The 23047-nt window shown below is 41.5% G+C and overlaps 1 protein-coding gene across 1 annotated transcript in view; it reads left to right on the top strand.

Annotated features, from left to right (window-relative positions):
• The window catches only part of FREM1 (FRAS1 related extracellular matrix 1), a 186862-nt gene that overhangs the window by 150602 nt on the left and 13213 nt on the right, over positions 1 to 23047 (top strand). The window contains exons 29-35 of the mRNA XM_002915932.4: positions 9525 to 9597; positions 14859 to 15008; positions 16479 to 16717; positions 17537 to 17584; positions 17885 to 18052; positions 18246 to 18374; positions 18820 to 18935. Of these exons, the coding sequence (XP_002915978.2) occupies positions 9525 to 9597; positions 14859 to 15008; positions 16479 to 16717; positions 17537 to 17584; positions 17885 to 18052; positions 18246 to 18374; positions 18820 to 18935 (923 nt within the window). The remainder of the gene's footprint in view (positions 1 to 9524; positions 9598 to 14858; positions 15009 to 16478; positions 16718 to 17536; positions 17585 to 17884; positions 18053 to 18245; positions 18375 to 18819; positions 18936 to 23047) is intronic.

The following is a 23047-nucleotide window of genomic DNA, read 5'->3' as shown; positions in this document are numbered from 1 at the left end:
TGATTTTGCAAGCCTTAGTTATCTCCTCTGTCAGATGAGGGCTATGCCACAATTTGTTTAGAGAAACAAATGAGATAAAACATGTGAGAACATCTTGTACATTTAAAGTCCTTGACAAATGTAACTTGTGGTGGTGATAACTGTTGCTCATTCATATAAGTACAAGACTGACTATTCGAAGAAGTACCCCGGAGACATCTGGTGTCCCATCTCTAATTAGAAATCAATTCTGGGATGATTCACAAAGTAAACAGTCAATATGCTTATTAATCAATGAGCTAAGACTTGTGTAATTTTATGTTCCTGTTTGTCTGCAACAGGATTAATAGATTAATAGTCCATGTATTTGGAGGGGTGATAACCTTCTGTAACAAAGCTAAAGCGACCATTGGGTACAATCTGGAGCAGAAAGGAAGCTCTTTTCAAAACCAAGAGGGACCCGTGTTCAGAATCTTGATTGCTAGCAAGTTTTTGCTATTGAGACATTTCTATAGAATATCAGTTCTGAAGGGTCAATAGAGATTCCATTAGAAAAGGTGTTAGGAAATCTCGATTTAATCAAGCTTTTGTGGGCACCTGGGTGGCTCAGTCGGTTAAGTGTTTGCCTTCTGCTCAGGTCATGATCCCAGGGTCCTAGGATCGAGCCTCCTCATTGGGCTCCCTGCTCAGTGGGGTATTGGCTTCTCCCTTACCCTTTCCCTCTGTGTGCGTGAGCTCTCTCTCTCTCAGATAAATAAATAAATAAATAAATAAATAAATAAATCTTAAAAAAAATAAGTTGCTGCTAGCTAGCTAGCTTGCATGCTGTTTAACTGCATCACCTCCCAGAATCATGGAGATGCTTGTATAGAGTGGGAATCTCTGAGACAGGGATATGTAGTATGTAACAGATCTCAACTCGATTTGACTGTAGAACTACCACCACCCTGCCCCAGAATAGCTCATGGAACAAATTTTTCATGGAATACATTTGGGAGACATTTTATCATAAATAGAAATTATTTTATAACACTGAGATTCATGGAAATTTGCATAAAGATTTAGACCTGGCCAAGTGCCTAAATTTCAGGCACTGTGCTAGGTGCTTTCACATATGTTGTCTAATTTAATCTGCAAAATACAATCCCCTGAGGGTGATAAGGAAATCAGGCTCAAAGCATTTAAGTAATTGGCCAGAAGTCGTGAAATGAATGAATGGCAAAGCCGAAAGTGACCCCTGACCTCGTGACCTCAAAGTGAGCTCTCATCTTATTGGCTTGTGCCTTGGTGTGACTCAGTCACACGCCGGACCTGTTCTCTAGCCCTGCACCCATCTCAAGATGGTCCGCAGAGCTCCCAAACTCAGCTACACAGGACTCACGCTGTTCGAAAATGCCTTTGCAGACCACAGAATGCAGCCAACTTCTGACCGAGGCAGTTTCTTCACACATCTCCTGTCCTGACCTCTTTCATGTGCCTCCTGGGGGAGAAAAATGAACGTCAAAGGAAAAGTTGACCCACGCTGAAGTTCCTCATCACTCTGGGTCGCTTCTCCAGCTGCTGCACGATTCCAAGGACCGATTCTCCTCCTCCCTCTGGCTACCCTTATTCATTCCTGGCTTTGAAAGAGAAGGGACAAAAAGATATCAAACAGCAAAGAAATTTCTAACAGGCGCACCCTGCGATGTTTCAGCAACTTTTATGAAACAGCTTGCAGGGGAAGAGGTTGAAATTCTCGGCAAGGTAAAGTTTTCACGTTACCTGCAAGCCAGAAGTTGAAGTGTTTGTCTCTGGATAGATTGAAGAAAGTGCAAAGGAAGGGAAGGGAAATGGCACTTGTTAAGCACCCACTGTGTACAGGTGCTCTATACATATTAACAAATTTCAATTTTCATCGTTTAACGTGAGTATAATAATTCTCCTCATTTTAAAGCTAATGAAAACTGAGACCTCGAGAAACTGTGTAACTGACCAGAATCACACTAATAAGTGGTTGCAAGATGTGTCTGACTCCAAAGTACTTGTTTTGGGTATTCAGTGTGCTGCCTCCTGGCTAAACACTGTTTTCCCATTACCACGAGAGAAAGACAAAATGGAAAACGCAGGTGTTCATAGCATGAAATTATGGAGATTAATAACATCCTCTCTGAATTTATAAATCTTAGAATACTCAGAAAAATATTTTTTAGCCTTTCAATTTTCTTAAGTCGTATGCTACTTGATTATACATGAAGATCTAGTTGGAAGAATAATTTAATCACAATTTTAGCTTCTATAAAACCTTTCACCGAGAAACTCAAAATACTTAATGAGTATTCATTAAGGCTCATTTAAGCCCTTTGAAGTACAGACTCCTCATTATTAACACTTTGGGAAGTGAGGAAACTGAGGCATAGAGCAGCTAAGTGCCTTTTCCACACACTCTTGTTAACCTAGATTAATGTTCCAAATCCCAAACGGGTTTTAATCCCAAGTCTTTCGTTCAGTTAATCGTTTCTTCATATAAATGACTCAAGTAGCCACAAAATGAAATATCAGAATGTGTGTGTGTGTGTGTGTGTGTGTGTGTGTGTGTGTGTGTATTTTTCACAGCAACACTACTGACAGTTTGGGCCAGGTAATTCTTTGTCGTGAGCTGGGGGCAGGCAGGGTGTACTGCGCATTGCACGATGTTAATAACGTCCTTGGTCTCTACCACGAAATGCCACTATCACCCTCCTCCCGGCTGTGACAATCAAAGCTGTCCCTAGACATTGCCAGATGTTGAGAATCATGCACATACCTTAGAAAATACCATAGCCGTGTGTTAAGCAATCATGCTTTACAGTCCAATGCTCTTTTGTCAACGCCATCCTTCCCGACACTCTAATAAAGTACAATCATAGCTAAAGATCCAGAGTAAGGGTTAGAAAGAACATATGAGGATCACCTCTCTTAGCATTTTTTCAAATTTTGTGAAATATGATGTTAATAGGGCCGGGGAGACAAAAGTTTCAGCGATCAACTTAGCTAGGGAAACGGTGGGTAAACAAGATCCCTTCAGTCGTTGCACAGATATCTATTGAGCACTGACTGTTTTCCAGCCACTCACCGGGGCACTTGGGAATACATCAGTGAAGCGAAGACCCCTGTTTACTTGGGAGCGTAGTTCATATCTAAATGAATGAAATAGTATGTTCTATATGATGCTACTTTGGAAAATGAATAAGTTGGTCAGGGTAAGGGGGAGCACAGATGCTGGGCTTTAGGGATAGGTTGCAATTTTAAATTGGGTGTTTAAATGGCTTTTCTTATGCTCATCAGCAAAAGTTAGAGAAACGTCAACAAAAATGTTATCTGAGAATCAACTATGTGAAATCTACAATAGAAGTGTAGTGTTAATATTATTGTGCCTAATATTATTACTTATAAATTATGTCCTATACATCCTTAAATCACACACCTACACACACACACACACACACACACACACACACACACACACACCTCTTCCCTTGGGGGTCCATTGTTAAAATATTTATAACAATATCACTGCTTATATGAATATATAAAATATAACAAGGCAATATGTAAATTTTAAATATGTGCTAAAGTTAAACAAAAGAAGAGGCATTAAACAGAGACAGGAAACAAAGCAAAGCAAGACAGGTTCCTTGTGCTGCACTTTGAGCTCATTTTGTGCGTGGCAGGAGGACCAGAAGCCTCATGACTTCTAATCCGATTTAATCTCCACTGATCAATCCTGTCTTCCATTCACAGTAGTGGTTGTTGGGAATTCAAATTCAGTTTCCCTATTAAATCAAACTTCCTGTTGTTGTCAGTACCTCACAGTCACTGAGGGAAGTGTTTCTCAACTGAGGATGACTTACTCATCAGGGACATTTGGAAATTTCTGGAAGCAGTTTTGTTTGGAGGGGCTGATGTGACTGTGTCTAGTGGGCAGAGGTCAGGGATGATGCTGACTGTCTTACAATGCACCGGACAGCTCTGCATCAAAGACCTATCTGGTCCCAATGTTAATAGTGTCCAGGTTGAAAAACCATGACCTAGGGGTTTAAGGAGTTCCCACTTCTTGCTAAATGACTTGAAATGATCGCCATGTGGGTTTCACATAAAGTGTGTCCGTAAACTTCATTTCTGACCTTAGATTGAGCTTTGCCCAAAGGCAATAGGACAAGGGAGGGATCATTAAAATGTGAAGATTCTATCCAAGCCTTGTGTACATGACCCCTACACATCCAGAGCTTTCCAGATTTCTCTCATGGGTGCCTGCATCTGGTTGTCTACATGATGCCCAGCATACAGCTGTGTGACTTCTTGCAGGCGGAATTTCTCTTTTCTTTCAGGTGTTTGTGTAGAATTTCAGCAACAAGCCTCAGCAATAGAAAGATCTCAAATTCAGTACTGCAGAAACCAAACGCATTCAAAACGTGTGTCACGCCTATCCTATAGGTGTGCGTATGCTTTGTGATCTAAATATTTTTTTCGAAAGTATATAGCATGACTTAATTTCGTGGCTTTTCAATAGATCTTGATTATTCATAGTGAGGAGTTTTAAGAAAAGAAACTAGAACGTTGTGTAATGACAACCTTATCCTGTAGGCAGTATGCAGCATTCTAATCGTGCATCAGGGAAATGCACGCACTTTCCCAAACACCAGAGCCCTTTATGCTTTGAAGCTGAACAGCGCTCTGCGTAGTCCCTTTATGGATCTAGATCAGCAATCAAATTGCATTTAGCTTTAGGCCTTGAGGTCACCTGGATCTGCAGTGACATTGATGAATTTTTGCTTCTCATGGTTCCCATTAGCAGCGGATGGATGGATGGATTCTCAGAAGATTGGACATTGAAACTCATTTAAACCTTATTGAGACTTAGCTGAAATCTACCCATCTTTATCTATTTCACTCATTCCCACTGCTCTTCCGTCCTGCCTGTTTCATCTTGCTGTCCTTTCTCCCAATCCATCTTGTTGATTTTTCTTCCCCTATTCACTTAGCAAGGTCCTTTAGGAATTCTTTGCCACATGTTATTTTTATTGGCATTTATACTAGCCTCATTGCTTGTTATCTTGTGATTCTTTAAGCGTAGACGTTTATTTCTTTATTTTTTGACTGTTCCATGCCAGATTTGAATTCTGTCACATTGAAGACCCATGAGGATCCCAATATTTCTAATACAAGGATTCTGTTTTCATGTCAAAATTTTATGAAACCCAGCATGCCAGTAACGATAATTTTCATATGATAAACATGTATGTTCATATAGGTTCCTGAAGCTCTGCCGTAATTACACGCTCCCACACTATGTTGCTGCCCTGGTCCATGGTCCTTGGAGTAACAGTGCGGTTAAGTTTATCTTGCTGGCGAACTTAGAGTATGTGACTGCGACACGTGATTGGTGCAAAGACGTGAAGTGGATATTCGGGGATAAACTTATTCTCTAATTATGGTCTCCAGCAAAGCCTGGAGAACCCTGTGAAACCCGTACTCTGCATGGCGGCGCCTAGAATTTCTAGTTGTGAGAAAAAAATGCATTATGTAAATGTAAATAAAATGTAAATGTAAATAAAAATGCATTAAGAAGTCTAGAAGAAAGAGCCTACATCCAATTGGAAGATTGGGAACCACTGAGGGGTTTGCAAATGTAGAATGAAAGGAACATGAGAGAAACAAAAGCAACGGAAGTGTGTTAAGTGATCATTGTGAAGATTGCTTGTGTCCTATACGCTCGTGCCTCTGATTTTCTCCAGTTTTCTGAAAGAAAAAAAAAAAAAAGAAAGAAACAGAAGAGAAAGAAAGTTTCTATATTATAAGGAGTAAAGTAGACAGTTTCCATCCAATGTTGGGCTCACTAAATCTGTGGGAAAAAGACTGCCCCTATTTTTCAGGCTTATTCAGTTGTATTGCTTTATCCAAACTCCATGTCAGTCAGCTCTTTTAAATGCACGGAAGAAGGAACAGATAATAGTTATAAAACCCATGCACATTGTAATTCCAAGGCACATCCTGAAAGATAACTAGTTATTAAATTGAACCCAAGTTCAGAGAAGGTCTGTGTCCGGAACAGTTCTTGAATTACCAGTGAAGTCCAAAAAATAAGAAAGAAGATTTCCTATCAAGGTACTTTCCATAAATAAATGTCTCCTTGAACTTCACTGCTCCTGGTTCCTTTCCCTTCAGAGGACTCACGTTTGAGTCCCTCTGACAGCCTTTCAACCTTAGTGTGTGTATTTGTAAAGTAGAACTCTAATACTCCTCCCAACTCACGGCATTGTTGTAAGCATCGGATGAGATTGTGAGTAAAAGTTGTTTTTGAGCTAAAACATACCAAATAAGCATAAGGAGTTTTTCGCACTGGTGTAGGTTGATGAACCACGCCTGTCACCAGGATATGAGCCAGTGGTTCAACCTCCTACCAAGCAGAGAATCCCTACAGGCATTTACTGTGCATTTTTTAAAAAATGGTTTTGCCTTTTCTTTTCCTGTCACGCACAGTTTGGAGCTGAAGTGGTCTCATATTGAATGGTCACAGACTGAATATGAGGTCTGCGAGAATGTGGGCATGTTGCCCTTGGAAATTACCAGAAGGGGATATTCCATGGACTCAGCCTTCGTGAGTGTAAAGGTAACAACTCTAGCATGCAAACTGTCAGGCTAAAGCTTGGGTCGCTGGTTGGTGCCTTTGATTATTTTCTGAAAAAGAAAACCAGAGTAACCAAGGAAATTTCAAATTGCAGGATTACAACATTATTTTAGAGTTTCTACATCCAACATTTCCTTGTCCTTCCGCCCTTTATCTAGCTTCATTAGCTCTTAGATAAGATATTTCAACCCCATTTTTAGTTTTTAAATCTAGTCATTAAGTCTTGAAGTTTGACTTTAGAGGGAGATATATCCAACCTGGTGAACTAGGGCCAAACTGCCTTGGAAGAGAAAGTTTGTATGCAAGACCTTCCATGCGGTCTCCAGAGCAAATTTCAACCCCCAGATGGCTTTCTCTTATATACCACCAAGATCACTTCCTGTGGCCTCGGTGGATAAGGGAAATCAAAGACAAACTTATCTTAAGAGTCGCCCAAGTTAAAATTAAGAGCGCACATATCAATCCAGGCTTCCAAAATACAAAGAATATTCAGTAATCACTTTTAGATGAGTCAGCTCGTTATTCCTTTCCATTGGCATGGATCATGGAGCACAACTTACGGCTTCTAGAATTGAAGGATCTTGTTAGGAGTCACTATCACAGTAACACTTCAAGAGAATGACAGCTTGAAAAGCTTTCACCAACTAAAAATGGTGGGTGAGTCTTAGAGACTCTGCTTCTCAATCTCATAAAAGAGGCAGTGATATTAGCTTCTGGAAAAAATGGCCATCTCCGTTTAGTCTCCATTACAATAATACATTCAAATCACCTTCAGAACACTGTGCACCTAGATTCTACTATGTCCACACTTGGTATTTATCTTTCCAGTGGGCATAGACTCTCTTTCCTGGATCCGTGGGTGCCTTATTGTTATTGAAACATCAGACAACTTGGTATGCCTATAATTTCCCAGCAGATTGTCCGTGCAAAAAGAAATCTGCCTGAACAGTTTTTTTTTTTTTTAAAGATTTTATTTATTTATTCGACAGAGAGAGAGACAGCGAGAGAGGGAACACAAGCAGGGGGAGTGGGAGAGGAAGAAGCAGGCTCACAGCAGAGGAGCCTGATGTGGGTCGATCCCATAACGCCGGGATCACGCCCTGAGCCGAAGGCAGACGCTTAACCGCTGTGCCACCCAGGCGCCCCTACCTGAACAGTTTTTAAATAATGCTTTGGTCGTCTATAGAAAGCACCATATGTTTGAGTCAAGAGTTTTGGGGCCATGCACCATTCACCTGGCCAGGTAGAAAGAACATATGTGGTGTGACATGGAACCTTTTGTCTGCTTCAGCTGAATGTGCGCCGTGAACCTGCCTGCTGAGCGTGCAGGCCTTCGTCAAACATGGCCCTGAGCCTCCAGGGACAGCTCCTCCCAGAGCACAGGTAGCACTCTAGACCAGAGCACATTGGCTGCTCGACCAGAAGCAGAGGAAGAGAAAGCACTTTTCCCTGTGTTGTCTGCCCTGGTTTGAATCGTGCACCTTCACGGGGCTGATTGCTCCCACCAGCTTGCCTCGGACCGTTCCTTTTCCCACATAGGATTCTGTCAACTCAGCGGTGGTAAAATACTAAGTAATGGCATGTGCAAGAGCCACGCGGGGAAGTGTAACTTCCAGCATATGGTGGGTACAGGTGTACGATGGGCTGCCTTGTCACAATGCAGGGCTGTCCAGGAGAAGCCTTGGCGTACGAGGCAAAGCGCAAATCGGAGCTTAGGAGGAAGTCCCCTCTTCAGCACGGTGTTACCCCTCCTGACCCATTTGCAGGTTTCAGGGCCTTTGATGATGAACGAAGGGAATGTCAAAAGCCCTACGAATAGGAACTTCGTCGTTTTCCATGGTGCACTCCATGTCTTTGTATGAAAGTGAAGAAATAGAGGAACCCACGTTCTTGACCACCTTAAATGTCTAAAGAAGGGCAAAGTAACAGCTGCCTCTTGTGCTTACACTGGTTCTTATCTGACGACTTGTTTTTCACCCTAGCCAAGGACACTATTCTTAACACGGATTTAGGCTCCCTCCGGGGAAGATAAGGCCATGGCTTGAGAGCCCTAAGTCGCCTCTGGTCTTTAGCCCTGGGAGTGGGGAACAGGAGATCAGTAAATAGTCTCTGCAGACTAGCACAACTTTTGTTGTTGTTGTTAACGACTTACCTGATGGAGCCTCGAAAGCCCTCCGTTGTGTGTGTGCATTGATTTTGTGTGTCCGTTCACCGGGTCGGCCATCCCCATGGAGCTCTCATTCATTTCTGTGAAGAAGGGTGGTTTCGTCTGACAGGAAAATGGACCAGACTCGTTTCACATCAGCTTGTCTAAAGTGCCCTGAAACTCGTAGGATACCCCAGAGCTACTTGTCGGGAGCGCTGGCTGGTGTTTCTCCTCCTTCCCCCTTTCCTCCGAGGCATGATTTCAAAGCCAGTTTGGGGTAGAAGGAAGTTGATGAAATAAATGGATACTCATAATGAAGAGAAAAATATTGCTTAAAATTCATGTTGCTTTCTCTAGTGACTGAATCATTTATAAAGAAGTGAAAAGAAAAAGAGAGGAAAAAAGCTTTACTTTTACTTCCATTCATGTTAGACTAAGAAAAAAGTTAAGTTTAAGGAAGATCCATGTAGCCTAGTTCTAAAATGGTTTATTATAATTAAAAAAAAAAACCCTTTATGTTAAAACAGATTTAAGAGCGTGAGTTTGGGGCGCCTGGCTGGCTCAGTCAGTAGAGCATGCGACTCTTGATCTTGTGGTCATGAGTTCAAGCCCCAGATTGGGCTGTTGGGTATAGAACTTCCTTAAAAATAAAAAAAGGAGCATGAGTTGAATCTATTATGATACTAGACTAGATGTTTCTCTATAAAAATAATATTTATTTTTATTAAAAAAGGATATTTTGTCCCTCTTAAGGTCAACCAAGGGTCAGCTACGGTTGGAAAAGACTTCACTCTGACTCCATCTAAACTGATTCAGTTTGACCCAGGTATGTTTCGTGTCTACAGTTTGTTTCCTGTCTTTATACGAATGTGTGGAGATCATGGGGACCTACTTCAGTCACTCTGAGAGAGATCAGTTTGGACTTGAGGTTTTGTTCCTCATATTTCACTTTATCACAAGTGAATATTTATTTAAAATGAGAGGAAAGCTCATAACAAATAAATATAAAATATCAAAGCTAGCACCCAAAAAATCCAGAAAAGGGTGTCATCTAAAAAATTATTTGGGGGCACCTGGGTGGTTCAGTCAATTAAGTGTCCGACTTTTGATTTTGGCTCAGGTCATGGTCTCAGGGTTGTGAGATCAAGCCCCAGGTTGGGCTCTGCATTGGGCGTGGAGCCTGCTTAAGGTTCTCTCTCTCTCCATCTCCCCCTCCTAAGCCCCCCCAAAATCAAATCAAAAAATTATTTGTAGTCCTAACATAAAGCTGAGCTAATTTGATTGCCTCATACTTTGATGGAAATTTTCTGAATGATATTCACATGAGGCCATTTCGAAATGATTTCTCTTGGAACAGGTTGAAATGAGGAGATTCCAGGGAAAAGTAATTAGATAGCACATATTTTGCTTTAAATCTGTGGAAAACATTTTGCCAGGTGCAAAAGGGAATATAAAAGTATGGTGCCTCCTCTCAAAGGTGTTCTATCATGTGGGAAATAGGGACATGAAAACAACTCACTAAGAGTGCATCAGGACCCAAAGATGAGCCATGGTTCTGGCTAAGGGGAATCCTGGGAAACTTCCCAGAGGAGATGGTATTCTGAGCAAGTAGAAGAAGGAGGAGGAGGGGATTCAGGGTGAAGAACCAGCACACTTTTGGGGAACTGTGCCGGATGCCCTGAGCTGGCGCCACACCTCCCTTCCCTGGCTTCGGGAGAAGGGACAGGTAGCTCTTCATTGCATGCATGGTTCTCTCTTTCCCTCCGGTCTGGGATGGACATCAATCACCTGTCCAGGGGCAAATAGAAGAGGCCTTGCGAAGCAGCCAGGGCTTGTGGCTTTGTGCTGTCCTGCAGAGGAGGTGTTCTGCACTCTGAGAACATCCCACCAGGTCACAGCTCTTGCCATTATCTGCCACTGACACATGGTGGTTCAAGCAAAGGCAAAGCAAAGTGGCCTAAGTATCCTCACCACTCCAAAACTGACAGCCTTATGAGTAAACATAGAAAAGAAAGGCCTTTCTGCCATTCACCACAAGCAGCATGATGCTTTGTGACTAGTTTAGTTTGCTAACGGGCCCTCACAAACTATCACAAACCCAGTAGCTTAAAAACAGGATTTATTTCTTCACAGTTCTGGAGGCTACAGGTTCAAGATCCAGAGCTCAGCAGGGTTGATTCCTTCTGGGGGCCATGAGAGAGACTCTGTTCCATGCCCGTCTTCCATGCTCTGGTGATTGGCTGGACTCTTTGGCATTCCTTGGCTTCTGCTCTATCTACACCAGTCTCTGCCCCACGTGGCTTTCTTGTGTATGCGTCTGTGTCCACACTTCCCCTTTTTAGAAGGACACCAACCGTAATGAATTAGAGGCTCACTCTAGTATGACTTTATCTTTACCAGCTACATCTGTAATAACCTTATTTCCAAATAAAGTCACGTTCTGAAGTACTAGGAATTAGGATTTCAACCTAAAGATTTCGAGTACCCAATTCAACCTGTAACAATGAACCTTAAATTTGACACAAAACTACCCAAATGTTCCGATTGGCCTCCTTCCTGTGATATTTATGTTTCTTGACTCGTGTAAGTTGGTCCCCCAAGTGACCTACTTTGTAGAAGAGCTGTTCCCATAATGTATTGGTGTGTTTACCCACAGGTTGCTGCAGGCTCTTCTGTTCTGGTCAACCTGAAGATGAAAGATTTGGGCGCATTTGCACTGTGTATGCCCCTTTTGTATTTCATGTTAAGGCAGTTCAAACCTTTTCACTTTGGAGAGCCAAGAGTCTTGGTCATACGTCGTCTTTATTATTTGAGGCCTGTTTGGCACAAGATCTGGAGTGATTGGGACTTTCAGTAGATTTTGAGCAGCTCGCCAGGTGCTCCGTTTGGATTGATAGCAACTAGGAAGTATCACACTTAGAGGAGGCTCTGAAATCCACCTCTAGAAGGTTCCACTGGATAAGATAAAGGCCGATTTGTCTAGAAGAGTTTACGTGCTGTTTTGAGTAGATACTGGTGACTCCTGGAGGCTCTAACTGGTCATGATTTCAGGGATTATTTAGACATTTTAAGAAAAAAAAGCTTACAAGCTCATTGTTTTGGAATTGATAGACAGAAATGGTTTCATAAGCTGAAGCCTCGTTTTAGAGTATTTTAAAGTTCCCTGTGTTCACAGGTCCTGTAAATGTTTATTTACTCCCATAATCCTTGCCTCTTCTGCGTCTGGTATCCCCACCCCCACCACTTTTGTCCAAAGCAATCTGTTTGTTTCTTCCAAAATGGAGCGCCGTGATGGGCGAAGAAAGAGTGAGAAATCAAAGACAGTGGGATATTATAAGGTTTGAGAACTCTGGGGAGGGTGCTGGAGAGAAATGAGTAACTTTTCAGTCTAGTCTAATGAGCTACGCCCTGCTGCCAGTGTACTGAACCCCAAACTAATCCTGCCTACTTTGCATTCAGCTATTGTGACTGATTGAGTCGAAGTGTAAATATTCTTAAGAAAATGATTGTTTTTCTTTTAAATATGTGTCTTGAAAGGTTTGCTGCTTTCTTAATTGAGACTAAATCATTCCGAAGAGTCAAAATGTTTTCCAAAGGAACAGATCTCTAACATGGCATTTACTAAAAAAACATTGAGGAAATGTCTTTCAATAGTGAAATCTGCTTTGCAGGAAAATATTCAGTAATTGACCCACTCTGTAAAGTGGGGTATGTCTGCATAAAGTGACACCTTTTCTTCAGCACCTTTTGTTTTATGGGAGCAGAAGGCTAGTTCAAGCCTTCTGAAATTGCTTATAATCTCAGTGATTTAACAACTACTTTGCACCTTGAAAATGGGAGAGGAAGGAAAAAGAAAGACCCAGAAAGTTCTTACTTCCAATCTCATTAACCTAGAAAAGTTGGTTCTATATGCACACCTGGTAGGCATAGAAACAAAATCAAAATGCAAGCAAACCAATCAGAAAACACTTAAATGAAATTTGGAAGAGATTTGCTCTAACCATCTGGTTCTATTCCATAAGGTCTTGGAAAAACTTAAATTTGGGGGGGTGGTGGGAGGAAGAAGGGGTACTATATTTTTTAAAAATGAATCTTACAATAAGAGGGCAATTGGTTGGGACTTGGAATTGTGTGTGTGTGTGTGTGTGTGTGTGTGTGTGTGTGTGTGTGTGTGTGTTGGAGTTTTATTTGAATAATGCTTAACTTTTTGGGCTCTGAGAGTCAAAACAGTTCTTTGGATATTAAACTTCTTAGTATTCATGTACTTTCTTCACTGTCTGGTCTCTTATCCCTTCCTGCCAGATTTATTACAGCAGCTGCCTATGTGGTCCCCCCACTTCTAGCCTCTTTGCCCGTCTTCCTGGGCCCCTAAATCTTCCTGCATAACACTGAGATTGATTTTTCTAAGACCTCCATTTTCGAGAGTCTTCTCAGTTGCTTATGGTTTAAAGTCTGAATCCAGCCACCTGGTGTCCAGGGCTTTCTGCAGTGTGGCCACAAACTGCCTTTGCTTTCTTAACATCTCCTGTTCTCTGGTGTGAGCTCTGTTCCAGCCAGCTCATTCGCTCAGCCTCCCCTGTTCAAGGCCTTTGCTCCGCTACCTTCCTGTCTTTGCTTATGCTGTCTTCCCACTCCCTTCCTCCAAAACCTCCCAACTCTGGAGCCCACAGACATATAGCAGAAACGTTGATTAGATCATGAAGTCTGTATGTGACATATCTTGAAAAAAGAGCCTGTCATATAGATGGCACGATTGAGAGGCATAAATCTGCCACAAACAATGTGCAGGGAGAAAGGAATCCAGATTTGCAGAAGAGAAGGCTAGAAAAAAAAAATGCACGACTGCTTCTATAGATGGGTTTATGGGAGGGGCGCCTGGGTGGCACAGCGGTGTCTGCCTTCAGCTCAGGGCGTGATCCTGTCGTTATGGGATCGAGCCCCACATCAGGCTCCTCTGCTATGAGCCTGCTTCTTCCTCTCCCACTCCCCCTGCTTGTGTTCTCTCTCTCACTGGCTGTCTCTATCTCTGTCGAATAAATAAATTTAAAAAAAATCTTAAAAAAAAAAAAAAGATGGGTTTATGGGAATAAAAGCCCTCAAAGAGCCAGGGAGTAAAAGTTTTCAAAACAGTCCTAGCAAGCTAAACCATGCATTTGTTATCTTTTTTTCCCCTTAAACTTGAGCCTTCTTTCTCCACTACACAGACTTTTTCCCCCACCACATTCTCTTCTAAACAAACTAAGGAGCATATCCTGTAATTCGCATCATGGAAACAGGTCAGGATCAGACAATCTCACAAGTTTCTTTCAGCTTTAATATTTTGTGTTTTGGGGGTTGCTTTGCATCCCATCTTTGCGGTGACGGAATGGCTGGGGCCATGTCTGTGACATCAAAACGGTTGGGTATTAAATTCACAAAGTTGCTGTGAACCAAGCTTGATTGTAACTCCGTGAGCAGAGCAGACAGAAAGAGAAAAAAAAGATGGGCTTGGTCTATTTCTAAAACCCCCAGCCCATAAACTCTCTCGAGGAGGATATCAAATACGGAGTATTACATCATTAGAAAAAGCATTTGTGGGCTAGGAGGATCTCAGGAAGTCGAGCAGCCGATGGAGGCAGCTGTCTTTAGAAATCAATCATTTCAAGGGTTCCATGAATAGCAAGAAGGATCATCCAATAATCACTTTTAACTGTCTGTACCTCTTAAGATTTTTGAAGCTATTAAGATTTTAAGATTGCTGTACTTGTTTATTCTTAAGGAGAGAACGGGCAGGTCCGGGGGGTGGCGGGTTGGAATAAGTCTTGGATCTCCTCTCCTAACCATTTTTTTTTGTTCATCCCTTGCATAATGCAGCTTACTTTTTTGTTACAGTGTTTGCATTGAAACGGAATCATCATTGTCCAGGAACAAATGTGGTCTTTTAATATTATTTGGGAGAACAGCAGGACTTGAGTGAGTTGCTAACAGTACAATAGCTCGCTCAGGCTATTGCAGCCTAGCTGTAGACATGTTAATTAATATATTTCTCTGACACCTAGGTGATTGAAATAGCAATTAAAGAGTAATTAAAATGTTTACTTCTTGTAGGAATGTCAACTAAGATGTGGAATATAGCAATTACCTATGACGGATTAGAGGAAGACGATGAGGCCTTTGAAGTAATTCTGAACTCCCCTGTGAATGCAGTTCTTGGCACAAAGACAAAAGCTGCAGTGAAAATTTTGGACTCAAAAGGAGGTATTCTTTTGATCCTCATCTTGAAATCAGGAGCGGTCCTGGCGCTCTAGCTGCTTGCTTTCAACAGCCAATGTGCTTGATAACGCCTTCAAATCAAAATGCTTAATTTCTTGTCAAGAAAGCAACCTCAGTCATGTTGTAGGCCCTTTATTCTGGTTTCTGCTTCATGTGGTTTTCCTCCTGCTAAGAACTAGCGTTTGGGAAAAGCAACAAGTCAGTGGCATGGTTGTTTTTTTTTCCTATCCGTTTGTTGTTCTCACCAAGGGGGAAACAATGTTGGTGAGAATCTATCGACAATTATTTCCCCCCAGAGTTTGTAGGGCTGTAATTATCTTCCTCTGTTAAAGAGAGCTCTAAATGCCGCAAATCTGAGCCCCCACTGTAGTGTGACCAGGAAAATTCTAAGATAGGAAGGAATGGGAGAAAAATAGATGTGAAAGGTACAGCTGGCTAGGGGAGGCAGGAGCAGCTGGAGAATATTAATGAATAACCTTGGGTTGCAGAGACAAGTAGGTCCTGGATAGTATACATGAAAGAGCAACCTGCAAGCTAAATAAAATAAAAACCGAGCACAGCCTTGGTGCTCTGATTTTTTTTTTCTGTCAAATACTTTCTACTTAGGTGTTTATTTAGGGTTTGACAAGTGTCCAGTTACCATGTGCGGACCGAGACCTCTGCTTTTACACATGTCACGCCCCGTGATATGTTTTCCCTACCTGAAATCCACTCTCACGGCTTCTCTTTCCTACAATGAAAATAAACACTATCCCCTTGCCTTTGTGATACTCATGTTTCCACAACATCTTTCCCTACAACATTTGCGGCCAAATCTACTTCTTTTTCAGTAGAATTTTTTGGTCACGGTAAGTACATAAAATACATGAAATGCCCACTTTACACATGAAGTACAAAATAGCCAGGTGAGGCTCGTGGGTTTAGATTTTTGTCTTACTGATCGGAAATCTTTCCAATAGAAGTAGCTGCATTAAGATTTACTGGCTCTTTGTTTTGTAACCGTTGAATGCTAACTTTTATGACTGCTACCTGATTTGACTTCTTCGAACAATTCCAGTGTCTACCTCTAGGAGACCGGGGTGGGGGGGAGCACTTTGCAGTGTTTACGGAATGACAGTTCAGTGAATAAACCTGAGGAATGCTAGTCCATGAAGAGAAGTGAGCCAGTTTCCCCAGCGCATGGTCTGACTATAGAATTATGACAACGGCTTTCATTTGTGGTTTGTGAAATCAATTTTGTGACTTTATAACCACCCCGTGGAAGTGCAGAAGGAGAGCTCTCCAGCATGGAAACGGATGAAGAGGAAAGGAGTTTCTGGCAAATGGCAAAGAGGCAACATCTGGGGGGAAACCATCCATCTAAGTTTAATGACAAGCTGCTGCAGGGGCTGTGTCGATGTGATCACTTATCCGTTGGTGTACAATGAACTGACCTGCCATCTTTCATGCCCCCAGGACAGTGCCATCCTTCATATTCCTTCAACCCCAACAAACACAACGCATGGGAGAAGGGCATTTGGCACCCGCTGTCCCCAGGGTCTTCCTCACCCACCACTTCTGGTTCCTTTCACCTGGAAAGAAGACCCTTTCCATCTTCAAAGCGGCCGGCGGTCACTAGGGGAGACACCCGACAGGGCTTTGAGTCTCCAGATCTTTCTCGCATGAAGCTTAGGACCCAGGGGAATGGCAAAACGGTAAGGATGGGGAACTTCTGCGATCTGATTGGAGTACATTGTAAAAGAATAAAAAGAAATATTAATAAGTTTTCTGAAACACTGAAGAAGCTGATTCGCATAGTGAATGGGAGCCATGGTTCCTTGCGCAAGCATGCAATCCCCCACCCCTTTATTTAAAGATTTTATTTTTAAATAATCTCTACACCCAACGTGGGGCTTGAACTCGGGATCCTGAGATCAGGAGTCCCATGCTCCACCAGCTAAGCCAGCCAGGCGCCCCCATGCAGTGCCTTTTGTATACAGATGTCATAATACTGCCTACTTCCTTAATTTGTACTAAGTGAGGTGATGGATGTAATGACTCACCCATATGATTTCTGCTTTGCTTCCTTTTGTGATCAAAACAGGTAGGGGATAACAAGTGACCCTGGAACAGAATGAGATTAAGTGATCTACTTGGGTGTGGAAACTGTGGCTTTGACCTTTTTAGCATAGGATTCTAATTAGGCATACTCTCGTGTGTGTGTGTGTGTGTGTGTGTGTGTGTGTGTGTGTGTGTGTGTGTTTTCTTGGACCTCTGTGCACTATAGATATACCAAGAAAATAAGGATGTCTTTTCTCCGTAACTGAAACTATGAATGTATGAATCAACACCGGTAAGCTATGATTAGGTCCAGTGATTTTAAAAATTCTAATTATTTGAACAGGGAAAGTCTTAAGTAACATGTGTTTTAACATTATTTCGACACTAACAAGATCTTACTGAAAGGGTTTTACCCTGTTGCTAGTTACCACTCAAGCCAATTTTGTTCATATTTTGTACTTTGTTGATTTCAGGTTCTTCCATCATCCGTTTATAGAAATGGAACCGATATCATCTATAACGTAAGCATAGTCTGAGAGAATCACTAAATTTCTTGTATTTATGGATTTATGGATTTATGGATTTATGGATTGTATTTAGTGAAACAGTTTTTTAAAATTTCTTCAGTATTTTTGTATTTCTCTTAAAAGCCTGTTTTGACATTTGTTTTTGAGGCTTGGGTGGTCAGAGGAAAAAAAAAAAAAACCTTTTATCTTTTATCTTTAACCCAATTTTTGAATGGCTCATTTTTCCAGCAAACGTTTCTGTTTGCTATCTGGGTGTTCGCTTTCTCTTTATTGCTATTTTCTGGTTTCCTGCAGTATCACGGAATGATTTCCCTAAAGCTGGAGGAAGAGGACGGTTCTCCATCTCGCAAAAGGAAGGCCAAAGCATCTGTTATTAGTCAGCCACAAAAGCCAAGCAAAGCGGCAGAACTGCCTCAGGCTGATAAGGTGGAATCCACAACCAGCTCACACTTCCCCAGACAGGTGGGAAAATCTTTTTACTTGCTATTCGTCTTACAACAAGCTGTTTGCTGGGCCATAAAACAGCCTGCAAGCTTGGGGATCATTCGCTGAACACAAATGCTACCTAACAAATGAAGATCTGAAGGGGTGATTGTGCGATCAGCTTCCTAAGTTAAGTCAGAAGTCAAATCTGCGTTACCTTTTCTTCCCCTAGGACCCGCTGCCCTCATTTCCGAAGAACTGCACACTGGAATTAAAGGGACTTTTCCACTTCCAAGAAAGCCTCCGAAAGCTGTATAAGTGTGATGGGATTACCTGGAAAGCGTGGAGCCCCCAAACTGAGGTGGGACACAGGACGAGCAGCGAGGTGTCTCTGCTTGCGCTATGTGCCGTGATAAGCGGATAGACAGGAAATGATCTGGCAGCTCGTGCTACAGCCGCCTGCCCTCCTTACACTTTGAAGGCAAAGAGGAAAATATGGCCCAAGGGGTGTTTTACAAATCACAAAACACGTTCCTGAATCGATACAATTTAAGAAGGTGTTTACTCATTTTGTTTAATCATCAGAATGTCGAAAGTATAAAATTGAAACAGTGCTGACTTCAGTAGTGTTTTCTGTAAAAAGCCATCATATTCCTCAAGGTGGAGAACTGGTGTGAGGGCTGATGTGCTTTCTGGTGACAGAACTACTCGAGTCAGGTGAGGGGACTCATGGGACTCTCTAGGCTGATAGCAGACTCTAGATGGGAAAGCCCATTGTGATGTGGACGTGGACAACTGTATTTCAGGAGGCAGAAGGTATTCCCTGCCCAGCTGGGTGGCACCATCACTCGGGCTACTGCCACTCCCTGATCACAGAGCGGAAAGGCACCTGGAACACAGCTGCGCGAGCTTGCAAGGAACAGTAAGAAGCCCTCTTTCATATCGAGTCATGTTTTCTTTCATACTGTTCCTCCCTTTTCTCATGCAACTGCACGGTCACTTCGTTCATTGGAGCCTTGAGGGTCTAATATCTACTTGGCTTTGTTTCAGGAACCCCAGGAGAGTTCTGTAGCTCAGAATGGATTTGAGATCCATCTTGATAATGTATTTTGACATATCTCTTTCTGTGAAGATTGTGCCGTTGCTGAAATTCTGTGTTATAGCTTCTCTCGGTCTTTTAGAGAAAGTCAGAGGAGGTTTTCTGAGTCAGCAGCCTTGCAGGTTCTATCATTTTTTTTTTTTTTAACTAAGTAGGGATTCCTGCCCTCTAATTTGAAAATACATAGCAATAAAAGGTCTTATAGTATCAGACCTACAACAGTGTCGGAGACAGTGATGATTATGGAACCAGACAAGTTGGATAAAGGGTCGGTGGTTAATGGAACACTTAGTGAAGGATGACTTGTGGTCAAATCATGACAACAAAATTTATCTAGCCCAGAAGGACTCTCAAAATGCATATGTACCTATCCCTGACCACCTCTCCCCCTTTTGACCACCTGGATATTATCCAGAACAATGCAATTAGATTAATATGCCCCATGGCTGGAAATGGAGACTAGAGAAATCCCTGGTGAATAGCAGTCAGATCTTACACTTCATCAAATTCAAAAAGTTACGCTCACCCAAAAACACTGTTAAGAAAGTGAAAGGGCAAACCACATTTGGCAAAGCTCATCTCCAATTGTCCATCTGATCCAGGTCTTAAATCCAGAAAATACAAACAATTCCTATCAGTCAACAACAAAAAGACGACCTGATTAAAAAAAATAGCAAATGACTTGGAGACTTCACAGGAAAAGATACATAATTGGTTGATTAGTGCATGAAAAGATGCACCACCATTAGACATCAGGGAAGTGCAGATGAAAACCATAATGAAATACCACCTCACACCCACTATAAAATCACAGAGACCGACAATGCCAAATGGAGTTCTTGTATATGCTGGTAGAGTGTAAAATGGTACAACCACTTTGTAGAGTTGTCGTACATTTACCCTGTGACCTTACCTCTCTACTCCTAGGTATTTACCTGAAAGAGATGAAAATATATGGTAAAGGGGTGCCTGGCTGGCTCAGGCGGGAAAGCATGTGACTCTTGATCTTGGGGTCACGAGTTCAAGCCCCACGTTGGGTATAGAGCTTACTGAAATATATAAAACTTTAAAAATATATGCTAAAAAAGACATTCACAAGAATTTCATAGCACCTTTTTTTTTATGTATAATAATAATAGCTTGGGTATGGGGCACCTGGGTGGCTCAGTCTGTTAAGCGGTTAAGCGTCTGCCTTCAGCTCAGGTCATGATTCCAGGGTCCTGGGATTGAGCTCAGCAGGGAGTCTTCTTCTCCCTCTCCCTCCCCCTGCTCAAGCTCTCTCTCTCTCTCACTCAAATAAATAAATAAAATCTTTAAAAAAATAATAGTTTAGGTCATTTGTCTAATTCTTGTTGATTTATAAGGTTTCTTTATATTTTCTCCATCAACAAAAAAATAGATAAATATTCTTTTTCTGATAAATTATTTTATGAATGATGAAATGGAATGAACTACTAAAACATCCAACAATGTGAATAAATCTCAAAAACACGTAGAGAGGAAGCAACTCAACACAAAAGAGTGCATATTATATGATTTCATTTATATGAATAGGAAAAACTAATTCATTAGTTGGTGTTAGAAAACAAAAACAAAAACAAAAACAAAAACAAAAACAAAAACAAAAAGTTATCCATGGCAGGGATTGTAGGGACTAAAAAAGTAGCATGAGGTAAGATTCTAGAGTGATGGAGATGTTCTTGGTCTTGCCCTGGGTGGTTGTTACATGGGTATATACAATTGTCAAAATTCATTGAATTGAATATTTAAAATTTATGCATTTTACTGTATGTAAATTATAACTAGATTTTTATTTCTCCTAAGATTTATTTATTTTAGAGACAGAGGGTGGGGTGGGGAGGAGCAGAGGGAGAGGGAGAGAGAATCTTGATCCCACAACCCCGAGACCACGAGCTGCACCGCAACCAAGAGTTAGACACTCAACTGACTGTACGCCCAGGCGCCCCGTAAGTAGACTTTTAAAGAGCTAATAAAATATTTTAAAAGTCTGTGGCACTTGGGTGGCTCAGTCGGTTAACTGTCTGCCTTCAGGTCGGGTCATGATCCCAGGGTCCTGGGACCAGATTGAGCTCCATGCTCAGTGGGGAAGCTCCCTCTCCCTTTGCCTCTGCCCCTCCCTCTGGCTTGTGCTCACTCGCTCTCTCTCTCAAATGAATAAACAAAATCTTTAAAAATATATATGTTTTACGTCTTTTAAAAAACTGGTCAAATCAACCACCCTTTTTCACTGATGCATTTCATGTCTTAAGTATAAAGAGTACTATAGAGGTTTATCAGTGGCTTTCAGGTTTTCGTTGATGAGTGGGTAGTATAAAGTAAGTTTAACTAGTTTTTTTCATTTTATAAATAATTATTGTTTAAATACGTATGTTTCCATATTGCTGTATGGTAAGGGACAATGAAACCATTCTTCCACCCAAATAACTGGATGTCCTACTTATTATTTAAAGTTTGTCTTGATGCATTGATAGCTCAGGTAGGAAAAGTGGTTTCGGTCTTTTTTCCCTCTTGAGGAAAGAGTTCTGGTGCGGAACGAAAAGCTTTCTGATCTAGCAAGAAGATTGCAACATGTTTCGAAGAGGACGGTGTGGTGTCTAGACTGACAAAAATGAGGGAGAGTACGGAAGTGCAGTTATACTCTAGCCAAGGTTACCAGATCAAATTGCTGCTGGGATGTGTTGGTAAACATAGGTGCACAGAGCGACAGAACCCCAAACCTCAAGTTTGAAGGCACCCTTGTTGTTCATCTGCCAGTGGTCCTCAAATGACAATGCAGACAACTCTGCTGGCCTATGATGAAGCTCTAGCTGGTTCTTCGTGTTATGAGAGAAGTAAAGACAGCGTGTATTGAGCGATGTCTTTCCATCCCTTCGTCAATGTTGGCACCAGGTCACCAAGTATCTTTTCTTAGAAGGACCGTTCTTTACTCTGATATTTTGATCTTCTCACTCTTTGGTGTCAAAATTCATTTCTTTTGAAATAATGGCAATTTGTAATAATATTGATATCTTCATGATGACCAACCTACATTAGTCCCCCAGTATATTTTTATTTTATTGATCCTTCTAATTGCAGCTGGGTTTTAATGAGTACAAAGAGTAGGAAGACTAGTTATGTATCTGTTAATCTTGTCATATATCTATTAATGTTATACAATTCCCTCACCCCAATAATAAACTTGAGGCCCAAATTAATTTAAAAGTCTAGCTACTGCCTCATGCATTGGACCTAAGATCTCATCTGCGACTTGGGGTTAAGCACGTTTACACCCTGACCCTTTTACAGTAGCTTGACCTAGTTCTACATGCCTCCTTGCCAATAACGCCTTCCTTTTATATCACACTGTATAGTTTACAGAATTCTTTCACCTATACTAGCTTATTTGATCCTCCCATCGCTTCTGTGAGGGAAGCACATATTATTATCTACATTCTACAGATAAAACAAGAGAGATTTGGGGAAGCAAAATCACTCAACTGTGGACTTCTCTTCTATTATACTCTCTAAAAGAGCACCATAAGGATCGGGGCTATCTCGTCCTAGGTGAATTGACAAGCACACCTATGTTAACTTTGTGTTGAACTAACCTAAAGTAGGTTCCAAAACTATGTATTAGTATTTTGTATGTTTCACAGCAAAGACATACTATGATTTTTACTAAATTATGGACCCTAAATTTCTTTTGGATTGGAATCAAAGTAACCTTTCAGAGCAAACCTAAGGTATAATCAGGTTCTCAGGTTATAAATTCATTCATTCAGCAAGAATTTGCGCACTTACTGTACTGGAAGTGTCTAGACCAGGCTGCATCTTAAAGTCTTACTCCCTGGTATTGGCTCAATAACCCAATAACTAAATCATTCTTCATTCATCAATGAGCTTCAGAGAAATTGACACCATCTCTCTCCAGATAC

This window comes from Ailuropoda melanoleuca, chromosome 7 (assembly GCF_002007445.2).
Source record: "Ailuropoda melanoleuca isolate Jingjing chromosome 7, ASM200744v2, whole genome shotgun sequence".
Taxonomy (NCBI): Eukaryota; Metazoa; Chordata; class Mammalia; order Carnivora; family Ursidae; genus Ailuropoda; species Ailuropoda melanoleuca.
Note: the sequence above shows the minus strand (reverse complement) of the source record. Positions and strands in the feature narration are given on the sequence as shown.